This window comes from Salvelinus fontinalis, chromosome 41, assembly GCF_029448725.1.
Source record: "Salvelinus fontinalis isolate EN_2023a chromosome 41, ASM2944872v1, whole genome shotgun sequence".
Taxonomy (NCBI): domain Eukaryota; kingdom Metazoa; phylum Chordata; class Actinopteri; order Salmoniformes; family Salmonidae; genus Salvelinus; species Salvelinus fontinalis.
The window spans coordinates 22,924,834-22,945,357 of NC_074705.1; the positions used below are offsets into that span (position 1 = coordinate 22,924,834).

At 46.1% G+C, this 20,524-nt stretch overlaps 1 protein-coding gene across 1 annotated transcript in view; it reads right to left on the bottom strand.

The window, feature by feature from the left end:
- Positions 1-3,322: 3,322 nt before the first annotated feature.
- The window catches only part of LOC129840748 (prostaglandin F2 receptor negative regulator-like), a 66,189-nt gene continuing 48,987 nt past the window's right edge, over positions 3,323-20,524 (bottom strand). The window contains exons 10-11 of the mRNA XM_055908900.1: positions 5,700-6,005; positions 3,323-5,585 (exon numbers count right to left, since the gene is read on the bottom strand). Coding sequence (XP_055764875.1) covers positions 5,422-5,585; positions 5,700-6,005 — 470 coding nt within the window. The 3' untranslated portion in view covers positions 3,323-5,421. The remainder of the gene's footprint in view (positions 5,586-5,699; positions 6,006-20,524) is intronic.

Consider the following 20,524-nt stretch of genomic DNA (forward strand, 5'->3'; position numbering starts at 1 on the left):
AAGAAAGAACAGAGAAGTTGATTCAACATGGACTATATTGATTCTCAGTCTGGGAGAGGAAGAGACAAAGGCTTTTGACCTGAATGAAGCCAGTCCAGAAGTAATTTCCTACACCGTTAGGAATCTTTAGCCTCGTTTGTGTCACAGAATAGGTGATTCTGATAACTGATTGATTTTTAAAAGACACAGCCTACAGCGCATACAGTACAGTACTGTATTCTTAAGGACAATGTTCTAAAATGTACAATTAGCTGGGCATTTTAGCCATTCATTTGACTTGTGTTATCCAGAGGGACTTAACATCCGTTTATTTAAATAAGGAGCCTGAAACCCCTACTCAATACTAACATCCTAAATCCCTCTTCACGATGGCAGCGCTAGACTATAACATTCTCCAGGATAAGCATTCCTAATGCATGTGGTGAAACAGGAGACTGATGAGGTTGGAAAGAACGTTGTCCTCCCTCATTCTGTCCCTTAAGCCAGGCAGAGTAGTTCTAAAAATGGTTGGGGGATTGAGTCAGGCAGAGTAGCTGTGTGTGTGTGTGTGTGTGTGTAACAGAGGCAGGACTAAGGGCGTCTTATTGTCTGGAGACATCTGATCTGTTCACTGATCTAAGGAACATAAAGCTTAGACTCAGCTGTTTTAACAGAGAGAAAGAGACTGCCGTAACCAGAGAGAGATCGAGGGATAGAGAGAGAATGGGACAAAGAGGGAGAAAGAGATTACATGAGTTATATATATATCCTGATGGAAGTTCTTTACCCTTTAGGTCAACAAACAAAAACAGCCATTAGATTGCAGCACTGAATTATTGAAAGCAAATTTCTGGTAGGCATCCATCCACCATATTGCTTTCAATCACCCTGTGTTTTCAGACCAGAACACGAGGGAGAGCAGAGGAGACGAGAGGAAGCCACTTTAGGCTATTGAGATGCAGCCTTTAGGCTCTCATCTGTCACACCGTCAGATCAGTGGTTGTTGAGGAAAGGAGAAAAGCCAAGGTATCTATGACAGTGGAATGGAATACGACCACAGAGGCCCTGCTGTGTGTGTAGGATGTATGGGTATGGGGTTAATTCAATATTCAGACTTTCTTCACTGAGACATCCTGAGCATCTAGGAGATGCAACACCACAATGCCAGCAGCTGTATGGCAATGCGAGGGGACCTGACCTAAATACCCCCATGGGGCTAGCATGCATAACAATGGACTAGATCAGGGTTACCCAAACTCGGTTCTGGGGCCCCCCCTGGGTGCACGTTTAGTTTTTTAACGTAGCACTACACAGCTGATTCAAATAACCAACTCATCAAGCTGGGAGGCCCCAGGACCGAGTTTTGGAATCCCTAGATTAGATGATCGCAGGCAGGGCCTTTGATTGAAGGCTAATAAAGTCTGCTCCACGTTGGCAGAAGTCTCTGCGGCTCCGTCCTGTGTTTATTATAGTGTCTGTATGGCTGTGCTAAATCAACATGAGCAAAGCTAATAGGCATTACAATGTTAGTCACTCAGAAAGATGGCCGTGCCAGCATGGATGGACAAACATGGTGATGCAGTCAGAGCTGATGGGATGTGCTCTTTATTAAGGGTTAGAGGTCAGGGGTCAGGGCTACTTAGTGATTAGAAGCATATTGGTGGTTAGAAAGGGTTAGGTTTCAGTCCCCTCTAGAATGATACAACAGACAGAATAACTAAAGGGCTTTAATGTAGCTTCCCGCAGGCTGTGAGCATCCATAGAGCATACATAACAGGTTATGACAGCCGTATGAACGGATCTATATACAGCCTTAGAAGCACACCAGCAGCCGTAGTGGCAGAGGTTAAATAACTGCAAGATAACATTAATCAGTGAAGATGTATATGGATTATGGGAGGGAGATATTGAACCAAATGGCCATGTGACTGAAATTCAATCAAATTTCACACCCATGGGTGGTGTTTGTTTTATTGATTTCATTTCTATGAGCCAGGGCCTCCTGAGTGCTGTGACAGTGATGGGTGAGGACACAGAGGAAGTTGGCACAGAGGGACGGTCGCCCTGGAGAACACGCACAGCCTTACAAGGACAAGGCATGCTCCAACCAACTCCCAGAGTATGACACTACTGGAGGTGTGTGTGCGCAAGTATTCTGTGTGTATAGTATTGACAGAATATAACTGTGGATAGGGGGAAACTAAACATAGATGTGTAGGTTACATGTGTATGTGAGAAAGAGCGTTTGGAAGTGGTGGAGGCAGATCAGATATCACACTCCCAACTTGTTCTTTCCTCCATTTCCACCCCAACCACACACCCTCCATCTGTAGACAGTTGCCATGGCTAGGCGTTGACGAGTCATCGCCACATTCCGGGGCATGGCTCTCCCCCCTGGACACTCTCCTCCTCTCAAGTTTAACATTTACTCTATGCGGTGTACTGTTGTGTGTACTCATGCAGTCCCCTCCCTACAGTAACCTCCTGCAGAGCTAGAACAACCAACATACCGCAATCATTAACCTGTACGTCACGGGTGTCAAACTCATTCCATGGAGGGCCTAGTGTCTGCAGGTTTAGTTTAGTTCCTTTTAATTAAGCCAGACAAGGTGAGGGGAGTTCCTTACTAATTAGTGACCTTATTTTCATCAATCAAGTGCATGGGAGGAGCAAAAACCCGCAGACACTCAGCCCCTCATTGGAATGAGTTTGACACGGGATGTACATGGTTTAAGAAGCAGGATTTGATTAGGCTTAAGCACATCACACAATTGACCACATTGCTTCATTCTAGCCAATTGCATTCAGACCTACAGGAGTGTTTACTGAGTTAGCCGAGGGGCTAGGAGTCCATTTGGCCACCCCGGTCTAGAGTTGTTAACTGTTGTTCTGAGCTATCAGGCCCAACCAACAGATCCCAGAGATATGTCTAATACAGGAACCACCATTGAGGATCAAACAAGGCCTTAAACAATCTGTGTCCAGATGAAACACACACTCATCACCAGAGGGGGAATGGAGGATACAGCACCAAAATCTGGGTCCATTTTTTGAAAGCGAGAGGAAGATGGAGGGAGAGAAAGAGGGGAGAAGAGAGCGAGAGAAAGAGACATTTAGGGACTAAAGGAGAGCCAGGGATTATGAAAAACAGGTGAAAAAGAGAGGGGAAGAAGAGAGAGAACGTGAGAGAAGGTGAGAAAAATAACTTGAGGCTGGCAGTTCTAAACATAACACTCATCTGCATTTGTAATTAAGAGAGAGCGAGAGAGGACACAAGCTATTCCCTGGAGAACGACAAGAGATGGAGGGAAGGAGGGATACAACAAACCAGCTTCAGTCGTGGTACTGTTATAAAACATTTATTCTGGCAGAAATATTTGAAGTTTTTCAGAGGCCTGGAAGCAGAGGCGAATCATAAAAAACCCTGATTGATCGTCACCCAGAGAAACATCGGCACAGAATAAGATATTCATGTCAGATAAAAATCCATATTGGGCTTTACAATCATTTACAAAAAGACTTAGAAATCTATTTCAAATTACAAAAAATAAAATGACAGTAAGGATCTTTAAAAAGAACTTGCAGTGTTTTGTGTTGGCGGTTGTCCTATCTGTCTGTGGTTCTAGACTTTAGGGAGGTTCTTCGAATAGATCTCGGATCAGCTTCCCCAAGTCCAAACCTGAACTAAATAATTACGAGGTTGCACACAGAACTGACCTTGGGTCAGTGCTTAGGGACACCTTTCACCCACACAGTGGGACAGCTCGAGGCCTGATACCAATACTATAAAATGCAACTCTTTCCTTCAAGTACATGTCTGATCTCATACAGATGTATGGCAGCTGTAAACCAGGGTTCCACTACACCTCTTTCACCAATCCAGTCATGTCAGATTAGGAAGGATGCAATTTCTAAGTATTTTAACAGGGCCCTGGTTTATTGATCGGCACACAGCAGCTCTTCTCCCGTCGGTGGCGCTAGTGAGTTAAACCAGGTCAGATCCCAGAGCCAAAGACCCAGTTGGTACCTGGCCAGAACCTAGATACAGCTGGTGCCTCACAAGATGTGCATTCACACAGGGTTACATTGGCAGTGTGTATACAGGACAGTGTGTGTGTAGGGTTGTGTGTGTGCGGGAGGAGTGTGATTTTATTTGTAGATGTTGGGGTACATGGCATTGGGTAAGAGGAGTGCTCGATCAAGCAGTGTGTGTTTAACTGTTGTTGTGCATGTCAGTATGTTGAGTGTTGGCAGTATATGGAGTGTATTGTACTGTACCAGAGACAGGGGAAGAAGACTCCCTAAGGACTGCTGGGCCCTACTAAATTGGGAGGTGAGATGGACGTTCCTTTCAGGAATGGGTTTGTTAACAGTTCTCTCTCTAATCCTTCTCCATTGCATTCCACGGGTGTATCTCCATGCTCTGGCTTCCTCGTCCCGTCTTCTTCACTTAATCTGCATTGATGTGAATGAAACGGGTAGGCTTCAACCATTATATTGCTTAGATCCATCCTGTGTTTATTGATCAGTGCAGATGAAGGAGAGGAGACGAGGAAGCCACTTTGGGACTCCTTCAGCTAGAGTCAGGCATTGGCTGGGATAGTGTGTGGAGGACAGCAGGTTCCAGCTGGTTCCACGCATTAATCCAGTATGCTACCTAAATAAACGATCTCTCCCTCTGACTGTTAGTCCATATCATACCACTCCTTTCAGTCACAATCCATTCTCTTAATGGCCAGCTTGCTCTTCAACCTGCCCCATATAAACCCTAGGCACAACATAACATCAATGTCATTCACAGTGGGGGTAGCACCAGTGTCAGTGTAGGGGGTTACAGCAGGTGAGGTTTGGATCCTTAGTGTCATTCACTCTCTCTAGAGGAGAGCCTCTGAGGTCATCAATGTTCACCGGGGAACCTGCCTAGTTGCTGTTGAGTCATTGAAATGACATCACACCAGGATATGACATCACACCATGAATAGGGCAGGACAAAACGGGTAAAGCGGCTCTTTCCCAGCCTCAGGTGTGGCAAACCACACAAATATAGTATACACACACACATCTCCATTTAAAAGCAGTCTCATTTCAAAAACTAGTTGAGGACAAACGTAGAGAAAGTCTACTAAGGTAGGAATACTCCAGGGCTGTTTTGTGCAATACCTAACATCAATACGTTCACATAGGCAGACTAGATATCCTGCACTCTTCTTTAGCAGTTTGTTCAGTTCAGTGTTTTTCCCCCTCTACAGCTCCACAGTAAATGTCCTATTGTCTCTCCTCCTCCCCCGTTGGTGCGCTTAAAAGCTCCACGGAGCGCACCCGAAGGGCTGTGATTGGTCAATTGTCTGCCGTTGCCGTGGTAATGTGCCGGCGCGGTAACGTGCGCGTGCTCGTAGTTCATCAGCTGGAGAAGCGGTGGTCGCTCCAGCGGGCCTGTGCTAGTCAATCCATCTCCAGGTCTATGAGTTTGTTGCGTGTGCGGGGTGTGTGTGTGGTGTTGCGGCAGCAGCAGTGGGCACAGATGAAACCCAGGAGTAGAGAGAAGAGCCCCACGGACACAGAGGCTACAGAACCGTACAGCAGAGGCAGCTTCAGAGAGTCCCACACTGGAGGGAGACAGAGACAGACCGAGAGAGAGAGAGAGAGAGAGAGAGAGAAAGTGTTAGTTACTGTACACACACAACACACACACAGTACCCCTCCCCCCCATCCTTACTCACTGGGGAATCGTACAGTGAGGAACACCCTGGTAGAGGTGAGTTCTGCCCCGTGTGTCCAGGCCCCTGTGGAGGCAGACAGGTACCAGGGCGTGGCCTGGCAGTGGTACTCCCCGCTGTCGCTGTCCTGGGTGGCGTGGATGTTCAGGGCGTAGGCGTGTGTGTCTGTGCGCTCCAGGGACACGTCACTGCTGGCGTTGCGCGCCTCCTTCTTGACCAGACCGAAGCGGTCCACGCTGGCCAGTAGGGTGCCTTTGTTCCCCCCTCTCAGCCGCGTGAGGTACCAACGTACCTCATAGGACAGGTCATCTGAGCAGAGGGAGGAAGAGGAGAGAATTCTATTAAAACCACTTCATTGGATTTATGTAATAGAGCTAACATCAGCAGATTGAAACTGTGGATGTAGGGACAGGAAGAGACGTGGAGGGGAGACTGGATAGAGCGACAGGAAGAGACGTGGAGGGGAGACTGGATAGAGCGACAGGAAGAGACGTGGAGGGGAGACTGGATAGAGCGACAGGAAGAGACGTGGAGGGGAGACTGGATAGAGCGACAGGAAGAGACGTGGAGGGGAGACTGGATAGAGCGACAGGAAGAGACGTGGAGGGGAGACTGGATAGAGCGACAGGAAGAGACGTGGAGGGGAGACTGGATAGAGCGACAGGAAGAGACGTGGAGGGGAGACTGGATAGAGCGACAGGAAGAGACGTGGAGGGGAGACTGGATAGAGCGACAGGAAGAGACGTGGAGGGGAGACTGGATAGAGCGACAGGAAGAGACGTGGAGGGGAGACTGGATAGAGCGACAGGAAGAGACGTGGAGGGGAGACTGGATAGAGCGACAGGAAGAGACGTGGAGGGGAGACTGGATAGAGCGACAGGAAGAGACGTGGAGGGGAGACTGGATAGAGCGACAGGAAGAGACGTGGAGGGGAGACTGGATAGAGCGACAGGAAGAGACGTGGAGGGGAGACTGGATAGAGCGACAGGAAGAGACGTGGAGGGGAGACTGGATAGAGCGACAGGAAGAGACGTGGAGGGGAGACTGGATAGAGCGACAGGAAGAGACGTGGAGGGGAGACTGGATAGAGCGACAGGAAGAGACGTGGAGGGGAGACTGGATAGAGCGACAGGAAGAGACGTGGAGGGGAGACTGGATAGAGCGACAGGAAGAGACGTGGAGGGGAGACTGGATAGAGCGACAGGAAGAGACGTGGAGGGGAGACTGGATAGAGCGACAGGAAGAGACGTGGAGGGGAGACTGGATAGAGCGACAGGAAGAGACGTGGAGGGGAGACTGGATAGAGCGACAGGAAGAGACGTGGAGGGGAGACTGGATAGAGCGACAGGAAGAGACGTGGAGGGGAGACTGGATAGAGCGACAGGAAGAGACGTGGAGGGGAGACTGGATAGAGCGACAGGAAGAGACGTGGAGGGGAGACTGGATAGAGCGACAGGAAGAGACGTGGAGGGGAGACTGGATAGAGCGACAGGAAGAGACGTGGAGGGGAGACTGGATAGAGCGACAGGAAGAGACGTGGAGGGGAGACTGGATAGAGCGACAGGAAGAGACATGGAGGGGAGACTGGATAGAGCGACAGGAAGAGACATGGAGGGGAGACTGGATAGAGCGACAGGAAGAGACATGGAGGGGAGACTGGATAGAGCGACAGGAAGAGACATGGAGGGGAGACTGGATAGAGCGACAGGAAGAGACATGGAGGGGAGACTGGATAGAGCGACAGGAAGAGACATGGAGGGGAGACTGGATAGAGCGACAGGAAGAGACATGGAGGGGAGACTGGATAGAGCGACAGGAAGAGACATGGAGGGGGAGACTGGATAGAGCGACAGGAAGAGACATGGAGGGGGAGACTGGATAGAGCGACAGGAAGAGACATGGAGGGGGAGACTGGATAGAGCGACAGGAAGAGACTGGATAGAGCAACAGGAAGAGGCATGGAGGGGAGACTGGATAGAGCAACAGGAAGAGACATGGAGGGGAGACTGGAAAGAGCGACAGGAAGAGACATGGAGGGGAGACTGGATAGAGCGACAGGAAGAGACATGGAGGGGAGACTGGATAGAGCGACAGGAAGAGACTGGATAGAGCAACAGGAAGAGGCATGGAGGGGAGACTGGATAGAGCAACAGGAAGAGACATGGAGGGGAGACTGGATAGAGCGACAGGAAGAGACATGGAGGGGAGACTGGATAGAGCGACAGGAAGAGACATGGAGGGGAGACTGGATAGAGCGACAGGAAGAGACATGGAGGGGAGACTGGATAGAGCGACAGGAAGAGACATGGAGGGGAGACTGGATAGAGCGACAGGAAGAGACATGGAGGGGAGACTGGATAGAGCGACAGGAAGAGACATGGAGGGGGAGACTGGATAGAGCGACAGGAAGAGACATGGAGGGGGAGACTGGATAGAGCGACAGGAAGAGACATGGAGGGGGAGACTGGATAGAGCGACAGGAAGAGACTGGATAGAGCAACAGGAAGAGGCATGGAGGGGAGACTGGATAGAGCAACAGGAAGAGACATGGAGGGGAGACTGGAAAGAGCGACAGGAAGAGACATGGAGGGGAGACTGGATAGAGCGACAGGAAGAGACTGGATAGAGCAACAGGAAGAGGCATGGAGGGGAGACTGGATAGAGCAACAGGAAGAGACATGGAGGGGAGACTGGAAAGACCGACAGGAAGAGACATGGAGGGGAGACTGGATAGAGCGACAGGAAGAGACATGGAGGGGAGACTGGATAGAGCGACAGGAAGAGACATGGAGGGGAGACTGGATAGAGAGAGAAGAGAGGGGGAAGGGAATGGGACGGAGGTTTTTAATCAGTCTATCGCTGAACCTACAGTTAGTGTCTGGTGTTTCAATGTTGATCTGTGATGGCAATTCATGGATCTGAAGAAAACTATTCACACTACATGTGAATAGACATGCTATCACTGAGAGAACACAGAACACAGTATACACAGTATCTTCCATATGGATACATCTATTTCTCTATCCATGTATTCATATATCTGTGTTTCTGTGCTAGGGGCTCTTAGCAGAGAGAGGAGCAGCTTTAACCGGTCATTAATGTGTCTAAAAGGGACTATCATTACTGTCCCACCCACACACAGATTACACATCAATACTATGTGTGTGTGTGTGTGTGTGTGTGTGTGTGTGTGTCTACAGCCACCTTTAGAGAACATCTCACGGAAAGAGACAAAGAGGGGAGGAACAAGAGAAAAGTAAAGAACAAGATGTTCTAGAGAAGATGAAGAAAAAGAGTACAAGAAAAGGAGAGGGAGAGTGAGCGGGAGCAACGAGAGAGTGAGCGGGAGCAACGAGAGAGAGCGGGAGCAACGAGAGAGAGCGGGAGCAACGAGAGAGAGCGGGAGCAACGAGAGAGAGCGGGAGCAACGAGAGAGAGCGGGAGCAACGAGAGAGAGCGGGAGCAACGAGAGAGAGCGGGAGCAACGAGAGAGAGCGGGAGCAACGAGAGCGGGAGCAACGAGAGAGAGCGGGAGCAACGAGAGAGAGCGGGAGCAACGAGAGAGAGCGGGAGCAACGAGAGAGAGCGGGAGCAACGAGAGAGAGCGGGAGCAACGAGAGAGAGCGGGAGCAACGAGAGAGAGCGGGAGCAACGAGAGAGAGCGGGAGCAACGAGAGAGAGCGGGAGCAACGAGAGAGAGCGGGAGCAACGAGGGAGAGCGAGCTGCAGCGAGGGAGAGCGAGCTGCAGCGAGGGAGAGCGAGCTGCAGCGAGGGAGAGCGAGCTGCAGCGAGGGAGAGCGAGCTGCAGCGAGGGAGAGCGAGCTGCAGCGAGGGAGAGCGAGCTGCAGCGAGGGAGAGCGAGCTGCAGCGAGGGAGAGCGAGCTGCAGCGAGGGAGAGCGAGCTGCAGCGAGGGAGAGCGAGCTGCAGCGAGGGAGAGCGAGAGCAGCAAGCGAGAGCAGCGAGAGAGAGCAACAAGAGCAACGAGAGTGAGAGAGAAAAAAGAGCATGAGAGTAACAAGAGCAACGAGAGCGAGAGAGCAACGAGAGCGAGAGAGAACAAGAGCAAGAAACGAGAATGTGGTATGACTTCTTCAGTCAGATGATATCCTGTCCAGCAGCCTCTAATTACTGGACATCTTAACCACCAATACAGAGTTCTCTCCACTGGAGAGTTGGAAGTAAAAATAAATAAATGAGGTACTATGGGGTGAATCCTAACTTTAAGTAACATTTTCACTTCGTATCCCATTGACATCAATGTGTGACTAACTGCTAATACAAGGCCTACTTAGTGAAAAATACGAAGATGCTGATGGTAATGAATAAGATGGGGAAAGGCAGGAAGGGATACATCTATATTTATAGAGATGGAACGGAGGGCACAGCGACCACTCGTTTCCACAACCTCGATGTTCGTATTCAAGAGGTGACTGGATGTGACACGAGCCTAAACGTAGAGGACCGCTGGACTAACGGACCAATCAGGCCGATTCCTCCAGACCTAATTGAGGACTGGTCAGTGGACGTTAGTCTTAAAGGGATAGTTTTGTAGCTGGGCTGTTGTCAGTCGTAACCCGTTTCACTCCTAGAATTTGGACTGTATGGATAGGGCCAAATGGAAATATTTTTAACAGAAGGAATATGACAAATAATATGCATAACCAATGATAAGGGAACAGTTTGGAGATTAGGGGTAAATTATCTGACCAAAAGGTGAGCACACAACAGTTCACCTGACAAGACTGAATCCAAACATTATACTGTCGTGGCCAAAAGTTTTGAGAATGACAAATATTAATTTCCACAAAGTTTGCTGCTTCAGTGTCTTTAGATATTTTTGTCAGATGTTTCTATGGAATACTGAAGTATAATTACAAGCATTTCATAAGTGTCAAAGGCTTTTATTGACAATTACATGAAGTTGATGCAAAGAGTCAATATTTGCCGTGTTGGCCCTTCTTTTTCAAGACCTCTGCAATCCGCCCTGGCATGCTGTTAATTAACCTCTGGGCCACATCCTGACTGATGGCAGCCCATTCTTGCATAATCAATGCTTGGAGTTTGTCAGAATTTGTGGGTTTTTAGTTTGTCCACCCGCCTCTTGATGATTGACCACAAATTCTCAAAGGGATTAAGGTCTGGGGAGTTTCCTGGCCATGGACCCAAAATATCGATGTTTTGTTCACCGAGCCACTTAGTTATCACTTTTGCCTTATGGCAAGGTGCTCCATCATGCTGGAAAAGGCATTGTTCGTTACCTAACTGTTCCTGGATGGTTGGGAGAAGCTGCTCTCGGAGGATGTGTTGGTACCATTCTTTATTCATGGCTGTGTTCTTAGGCAAAATTGTGAGTGAGCCCACTCCCTTGGCTGAGAAGCAACTCCACACATGGCCTCAGGATGCTTTACTGTTGGCATGACACAGGACTGATGGTAGCGCTCACCTTGTCTTCTCCGGACAAGCTTTTTTCCAGATGCCCCAAACAATCGGAAAGGGGATTCATCAGAGAAAATGACTTTACCCCAGTCCTCAGCATTCCAATCCCTGTACCTTTTGCAGAATATCAGTATGTCCCTGATGTTTTTCCTGGAGAGAAGTGGCTTCTTTGCTGCCCTTCTTGACACCAGGCCATCCTCCAAAAGTCTTCGCCTCACTGTGCGTGCAGATGCACTCACACCTGCCTGCTGCCATTCCTGAGCAAGCTCTGTACTGGTGGTGCCCCGATCCCGCAGCTGAATCCACTTCAGGAGACGGTCCTGGCGCTTGCTGGACATTCTTGGGCACCCTGAAGCCTTCTTCACAACAATTGAACCACTCTCCTTGAAGTTCTTGATGATCCGATAAATGGTTGATTTAGGTGCAATCTTACTGGCAGCAATATCCTTGCCTGTGAAGCCCTTTTTGTGCAAAGCAATGAGGACGGCACGTGTTTGACAGAGGAAGAACAATGATTCCCAGCACCACCCTCCTTTTGAAGCTTCCAGTCTGTTATTTGAACTCAATCAGCATGACAGAGTGATCTCCAGCCTTGTCCTCGTCAACACACACACCTGTGTTAACGAGAGAATCACTGACATGTCAGCTGGTCCTTTTGTGGCAGGGCTGAAATGCAGTGGAAATTATTTCGGGGGATTCAGTTCATTTGCATGGCAAAGAGGGACTTTGCAATTAATTGCAATTCCTCTGATCACTCTTCATAACATTCTTGAGTATATGCAAATTGCCATCATACAAACTGAGGCAGCAGACTTTGTGAAAATTAATGTGTCATTCTCAACTTTTGGCCATGACTGTACACTTCATTTTATGTGCATTTTACATTCACAGTACTTTTTGCAGCATTTCTCATAACGAAAATCTAAAAATACTCGGTATACTTTCAGTAACATAGAAAATGGTTGCTTAAATGGGAAGAGGTCCATGATAAGGCGTTGGTTGCTCTGCCTTCTTGACATCTGTCGAGGGAAAGTGTCAGTAACATGCATGTCAATCAAAAAACGGCCCATTATAAAGCTCAACGTGGTTCAGGTGTGCATCGTTTGAAAGCCTGTTCTATTGTCAACATTACTAGTTATAAAATATGATCTTACAGTCTTAGGTTTCCACAAGGCACTTCAGTGCGTGTTCTGCGGCAAATTTTCTTCACAATACGAGAAATACAAGCTCATTCTGTTCAGAACAATCCAGGGTATGACATGTAATCTTACACCAAAAGTTGATACTGTAAATAAAAACATTTTAAAATATGAAGTACACATTATGACATAAAACCGGTATTATAATCCTCAACGTCTCATCTTTCAGAACACATGGACTCCTCTAGATTTACAGCATGCCCCTCAGATTACATACTAAATTACTAAAGCAGCCAAAATCATCCACGACGAGTTATAGGTGCTGAGACTAGTAGTTGTAAAAGTAGTAGTGGTAGTACGTTGCTAGGTAACAATGTAAACGATGCCACTTTATATGAACGGGACCATGTGTATGTTGTCTCATATCATGGGCAGGAGAGGCTCTAACAATGGGATCTCTAAACCACCCGTTGTATAAACACGTTTAGAACGTCTGCCAGTTGAAACTCATACAACGCTGGAAAGCAGACAGCTTGAGCTCTGACGTCATATACAACATGTTACTGTACAGCCCCTGCATTCCAATTGAGGTACTCATTAATGACCAAATCTGCCCTTTTCAACCAGTATATGGGATGACGGGGGCTGTGAGTGCAAAGGGTTAATAGTTTGGTAGCTAGGCCTTTTATATTGAATAGTAAGCAGTGTTTCTATGCAGCCACTCAGTTCCTATCTGAAAGGATCTCCTAAGTTATAAAGCCACACTTTGCCTCCTTTGACATTGAATACAATTATAACAAAGGACCGGAAGAGAGAACATGAAGATATTGAAACAACATGAAGATCCATTACACCATCCAAATAGAAGATATCTAAAGAGGAATTAAGGTGAACCACCACACCTTAGAGAAACAAAAAGAGGTTCCTGCCAAGACCCCCTGTACCAGGCACTGCAGATAACATTCTCTCACGCACATGCACACATGCCTGCGAGCACACACACATCGTCACATTGCCTCAGATTGGTCCCAGCTGTTTCAGTGGACTGTAATTCCTTGAATATACTGCTCTTTGAACCACACGCGTAGCAACAATAACCAAGACGGCAAAACAAATACATTATCACCAGTGTTCCCATTAACAAGCTTGATCCCCACCACAACAGTATGCTGTAAGATTCCTCCCACTGGCCCTTTTATCCTCCCCCTCCACCTCCTCTATCCTCCATCTCATCAACACCAGGATCCGCTAGGAAAAATAAAACTAGATTGTCTTCACATCGAAATGAACTGAATAAAATACATTTGATTGGTTCATTCCATGTATTGATCCCCAGAGGGGGAGTTAGTTTTGCCAGCAGCAGCAGCAGAAGGTAAAGACCAATAGTGTTAGAGACACTACAGGCATCCAGAACACAGAACTCAACAGGGATACTGCCACTGATGTCTGATAGAACAAAGTCTATTACATGTGGGCCATAAAGCGCTGCTACAACACAGCACACAGGAATACTAAACACTGCATGGACCTCGTAGAATCACAATGAGCAGAATGGCCATTCCAATTACGAGCAACGGGCCATGACCGACGGGCAGCGGCCATTTTGGGTGTCTCGTTTGGAATTGACGCTAACAAGTCACGACGTCGCGTAAATTCTATTGTGTCGCCAATATTTGGGTGGAATGTGAAAAATGTTTTATTTCTTAGAGTTATGGGCTGATCTAAAGAGACATATCGTGCAGTAAGGTGCCATTTGACACACAACTCATGTCTGTTGTGTTACCCCTTCTATTTCTATGCTCAAGCAGTCCTCCCCTTTATTACCAGAAGGACTTAATGGCCTGAGTGAGAGTCTCTTTCCCCACACCAGTGAGTTAGACCGTTCCCTCCTCACCACTCCTTTAGGAGATCTCTCCAGTCTCCTCTTCTCCCTGTGAGGGGGTAATGGACCATGGAATATAACTATTAATTACTGGGTGGAGAGGAGAAGAGAACATGGTTAGCAGGCTAGTTTGATTCTGTGGGGCAGGCTAGGAGAGGACAGGGTTAGCAGGCTAGTTTGATTCTGTGAGGCAGGCTAGGAGAGAACAGGGTTAGCAGGCTAGTTTGATTCTGTGGGGCAGACTAGGAGAGGACAGGGTTAGCAGGCTAGTTTGATTCTGTGGGGCAGGCTAGGAGAGGACAGGGTTAGCAGGCTAGTTTGATTCTGTGGGGCAGACTAGGAGAGGACAGGGTTAGCAGGCTAGTTTGATTCTGTGGGGCAGGCTAGGAGAGGAGACTAGACAGACTCAGTGAACTGCTCTATTCGTAAAGGATGGTTCAATCCTAGTCAGACGTTTAAAAAAAAAAAAAAAAAAAACATGCTTCTTTAGTGGGTTTATTTTTTTTGTATTTAACTAGGCAAGTCAGTTAAGACCAAATTCTTATTTACAATGACGGCCTACCCCGGCCAAACCCGGACGACGCTGGAGCAATTGTGAGCTGCTCTATGGGACTACCAATCACGGCCAGATGTGATGCGCTACTGGGCCGAGTCCATATTCCACTCCATTCAAAGAAAATTAAAACCAATAAACAATTTTATGTTCCATCTTTCTCTTGATCTTAATTTAACCTCCTGTTGTCCTTTTTATGTTATGTCCTCTCATGGCAGCAACTGGCACAAGCAGGGACAGAGTCTTCAGTTTCTCCCCTAAGGAAACAGACTCCGTACTCTGGGTACAGAGTCTGGGTACAGAGTACAGAGACAGGGTACGGAGACACGACAGCATCTGAGAAAATTAACTGCTGCCAAACAAACAAACACATAACTCTGCTCTTTAATGACAACATCCTCGTGTCCCAACCACTCACACATTCCATACCTTTGCTGTGCATTCCTTACGTTGTGAAAATCTAACGTCTCCCCTTAGTCTTGGTCAGCAGGCATCAACACGCCAGGCCAACAGCTAGCTAGCTTTCTCAACAACATCAGTTCACAAGTGCAACATTCCCACCAACACACGTGCAGTCTGTCGGTCTCACACAATCAACACACCGGCTGCGTCCTAATGGTCTGACATATACAGTCGTATGAAAAGGTTTGGGCACCCCTGACAATTTCCATGATTTACATTTATAAATAATTGGGTGTTTGGATCAGCAATATCATTTTGATCTATCAAATAACTGATGGACACAGTAATATTTCAGTAGTGAAATTAGGTTTATTGGATTAACAGAAAATGTGCAATATGCATCAAAACAAAATTAGACAGGTGCATAAATTTGGGCACCCCAATAGAAAAATCACATCAATATTTGTTAGAGCCTCCTTTTGCTAAAATAACAGCCTCTAGATGCTTCCCATAGCCTCGAGTGTCTGGATTCTGGATGAAGGTATTTCGGAACATTCCTCCTTACAAAACATCTCCAGTTCAGTTAGGTTTGATGGTTGCCGAGCATGCACAGCCCGCTTCAAATCATCCCACAGATTCTCAATGATATTCAGGTCTGGGGACTGGGATGTCCATTCCAGAACATTGTACTTGTTCCTCTGCATAAATGCCCGGGGAGATTTTGAGCAGTGTTTTGGGTCGTTGTCTTGTTGAAACATCCAGCGCCAGTGTAACATCAACTTTGTGACTGATTCTTCAACATTATTCCCAAGAATCTGCTGATATTGACTGGAATCCATGCGACCCTCAACTTTAACAAGATTCCCAGTACTGGCACTGGCCACACAGCCCCACAGCATGATGGAACCCCCACCAAATTTGACTGTGGGTAACAAGTGTTTTTCTTGGAACGCTGTGTTCTTTTGCCGCCATGCATAACGTCCCTTGTTATGACCAAATAACTCAATCTTTGTTTCATCAGTCCACAGCACCTTATTCCAAAATGAAGCTGGCTTGTCCAAATGTGCGTTTGCATACCTCAAGCGACTCTGTTTGTGGCGTGTGCAGAAAAGGCTTCTTCTGCATCACTCTCCCAAACAGCTTCTCCTTGTGCAAAGTGCGCTGAATTGTTGAACGATGCACAGTGACACCATCTGCAGCAAGATGATGTTGTAGGTCTTTGGAGGTGGTCTGTGGGCTGTTTTTGACCGTTCTCACCATCCTTCGCCTTTGCCTCTCCGATATTTTACTTGGCCTGCCACTTCTGGCCTTAACAAGAACTGTGCCTGTGGTCTTCCATTTCCTCACTATGTTCCTCACAGTGGACACGGACAGCTTAAATCTCTGCGATAGCTTTTTATAGCCTTCCTCCAAACCATAATGTTGAACAATCTTTGTTTTCAGGGCATTTGAGAGTTGTTTTGAGGCCCCCATGTTGCCACTCTTCAGAGGAGAGTCAAAGAGAACAACAACTTTCAATTGGCCACCTTAAATACCTTTTCTCATGATTGGATGCACTTGTCTATGAAGTTCAAGGCTTAATGAGCTCACCAAACCAATTGTGTGTTCCAATTATTCAGTGCTAAGTAGTTACAGGTATTCAAATCAACAGAATGACAAGGGTGCCCACATTTTTGCATAGCCTATTTTTCACATCTGATTTATTTTCATACAACTTAATATTGCTACACTAAACATCTTTGTCTGGACAATACCCCAGTACTCAGCTTTTATTAGAAAATGAATGGCATGCCACTGTGATCATTTTCTGTGACGACAGAGTAAATTATTATGCAGCCTCAGAGGGGTGCCCAAACTTTTTCATACGACTGTATGTATTTCCTTGATGTCCACTAATCTGAAAGGACATGATGATAGACCAATACTTTTTTTATCCATCTGTCCAGTTATATCACCTAGGAAAGGAAACAAGGAAAGGTGGCTGTTTGTCATCTTGCGTTCTCTCTGTGACGCTAGGTCTTGTAGGTAGGCCCATTCCAGTGCTGCATAGGAATGTGATTCTCCTGCTCAGGCTTGTTCCTGCACTGTAAATGTTGCATATAGAGTATCACTGTCGATTACTCAACACTTACACCAAACCATCAGTCCTGTCAGGTACTATCCAGTCCCTCTCCTTTCTATATAGCAGTGGTTCCCAAACTTTTTATAGTCCCGCACCCCTTCAAACATTCAACCTCCAGCTGAGTACCCCCTCGAGCACCAGGGTCAGCGCACTGTTTTTTGCCATCATTGGAAGCCTGCCACACACACACACACACACTATACATTTATTAAACATAAGAATGAGTGTGAGTTTTTTCAAAACCAGGCTCGTGGGAAGTGACAAAGAGCTCTTATAGGACCAGGGCACAAATAATAATAAACAATTTTGCTCTTTATTTAACCATCTTAAATATAAAACCTTATTTGTCATCGAAAATTGTGAATAACTCACCACATGTTTAATGCGAAGAGTGTGCTTGAAAAGATGCACATAACTCTGCAATGTTGGGTTGTATTGGAGAGAGTCTCAGTCTTAAATCATTTTCCACACAGTCTGTGCCTGTAATTAGGTTTCATGCTTGTGAGGGCCGAGAATCCCCTCTCACATAGGTACGTGGTTGCAAAGGGCATCAGTGTCTTAACAGCGCGATTTGCCAAGGCAGGATACTCTGAGCGCAGCCCAATCCAGAAATCTGGCAGTGGCTTATGATTAAATTACATTTTCACAGAACCGCTTGTTGCAATTTCAATGAGGCTCTCCTGTTCAGATATCGGTAAGTGGACTGGAGGCAGGATACGAAAGGGATAACGAATCCAGTTTGTGTCTTCCGTTTCAGGAAAGTACCTGCGTAATTGCGCACCCAACTCACTCAGGTGCGTCGCTATATCACATTTGACATTGTCTGTAAGCTTGAGTTCATTTTTACACCAAAAAAATCATACAATGATGGAAAGACCTGAGAGATCAAATAAGCAAAGAAAAATGCCAGTCCATCATTACTTTAAGACATGAAGGTCAGTCAATGCAAAACATTAAGAACTTTGAAAGTTTCTTCAAGTGCAGTCGCAAAAACAATCAAGCGCTATGATGAAACTGGCTCTAATGAGGACTTCCACAAGAAAGGAAGACCCAGAGTTACCTATACTGCAGAGGATAAGTTCATTAGAGTTACCAACCTCAGAAATTGCAGCCCAAATAAATGTTTCACAGAGTTCAAGTAACGGACACATCTCAACATCAACTGTTCAGAGGAGACTGCGTGAATCAGGCCTTCATGGTTGAATTGCTGCAAAGAAACCACTACTAAAGAAAACCAATAAGAAAAAGAGACTTGCTTGGGCCAAGAAACATGAGCAATGGACAATTGACCAGTGGAAATCTGTCATTTGGTCTGGAGTCCAAATTGGAGATTTTTTGGCTCCAACCGCCGTGTCTTTGTGAGACGCGGTGTGGGTGAACGGATGATCTCCGCATGTGTATTTCCCACCATAATCTATGGAGGAGGAGGTGTTATGGTGTGGGGTGCTTTACTGGTGACAATGTCTGTGATTTGACCAGCACGGCTACCACAGCATTCTGCAGCAATACGCCATCCCATCTGGTTTCGGCTTAAAAAATATCATTTGTTTTTCAACAGGACAATGATCCAACACACATCCAAGCTGTGTAAGGGCTATTTTACCAATAAGGAGAGTGATGAGTGCTGCATCAGATGACCTGGCCTCCACAATCCCCAGACTTCAACCTAATTGAGATGGTTTGGGATGAGTCAGACCGCAGAGTGAAGGAAAAGCAGCCAACAAGTGCTCAGCATATGTGGGAACTCCTTCAAGACTGTTGGAAAAGCATTCCAGGTGAAGCTGGTTGAGACAATGCCAAGAGTATGCAAAGCTGTCAAAGCAAAGGGTGGCTATTTGAAGAATCTCAAAATATATATATTTTGATTTGTTTAACCCTTTTTTGGTTACTACATGATTCCATATGTATTATTTCATAGTTATGTCTTCACTATTATTGTACAATGTAGAAAATAGTAAAAATAAAGAAAAATCCTTGAATGTGTAGAGGTTCTGAAACTTTTGACCGGTAGTAAGTAAGTGTAAGTATATATATATATACACACACATATATCCTTCAAGGGTTTTTCTTTATTTTTACTATTCTGATCAATTTGATGTTATTTTAATGGACAAAAAAAAGTGTTTTTCTTTCAAAAACAAGGACATTTCTAAGTGACCCCAAACTTCTGAACAATAGTGCTAACATATTGGCAAAAGGGTTTTCTAATGATCTATGCCTTTTAAAATTATAAACTTGGATTAGCTAAAACAACGTGCCATTGGAACACAGGAGTGATGGTTGCTGATAATGGGCCTCTGTTAATGTTGTAAATGACTATTGGCGTACAATGTCTACACTGTATTTCTAATCAATTTGATGTTATCTTAAAAATGGACAAAAACGTTGCTTTTCTTTCAAAAACAAGGACATTTCTAAGTGACCCCAAACTTTTGAACGGTAGTGTATATATTTGTTTTAAATGTGAATCACGTTTTTATTAAAACATACCACCGACGACATTTGGGAATTTTGTTTGGGAATACCTGCTATATAGGGTATCACTGTGGATTACTCAACATTTACACCAAACCATCAGTCACGTCAGCTACTATCCAGTTCCTCTACTAGACATCTGTTACCAAGTCTCTCTGACAATTGGTTTCTTGTGGTATTGTTGACAGCTTTTCAGCACCTCACATATCCTACATCAACAGCATTAATATGGGGATTAAATATTCCCCACCTCTGTAATAGAAGAAGGAATAAATAGTGTGTGCGCGCGCGCTAAGACAACAAAGGTTGGGTAACACCATCCGGTGCATGACTAAATGACAGCACACACACACACCTACCCATGTGAGTTTAGGACACCGCAGAAGGCATGGTTGGGCAATACCATATCAGTCGGCACATGACTGAACGAAACAAACCACTGCCACACCTGAAGGAAACGGGATGTATCTGTTTTAGTATCAGTAGGATTAGTTGGAACAATTCGTCTTGAATAGTGCGTCATAATACCTATTGTGAGGCATTATGACCAAGACAATAAGAAGGTAAGTCTGGCTCACAGATGAGACATGGAATTCTTATAGCTACAGGTCAGGGTCTGCTGGCTTTACTCCAGCCTAGCTCTAATTAATTAACACCTGATTCAACTAAATCTGAGCTCTTGATAATCAGCTGATTGGTTGAATTGGGTATGTCAGTGCTGGGATGGAACAAAAGCCGAGGCTACACTCTAAAAGCGCTCACCACGGTTGTAGAAAATTCTGCTGTCGATTGAGAAGACAAAATGCCATTCTAACCA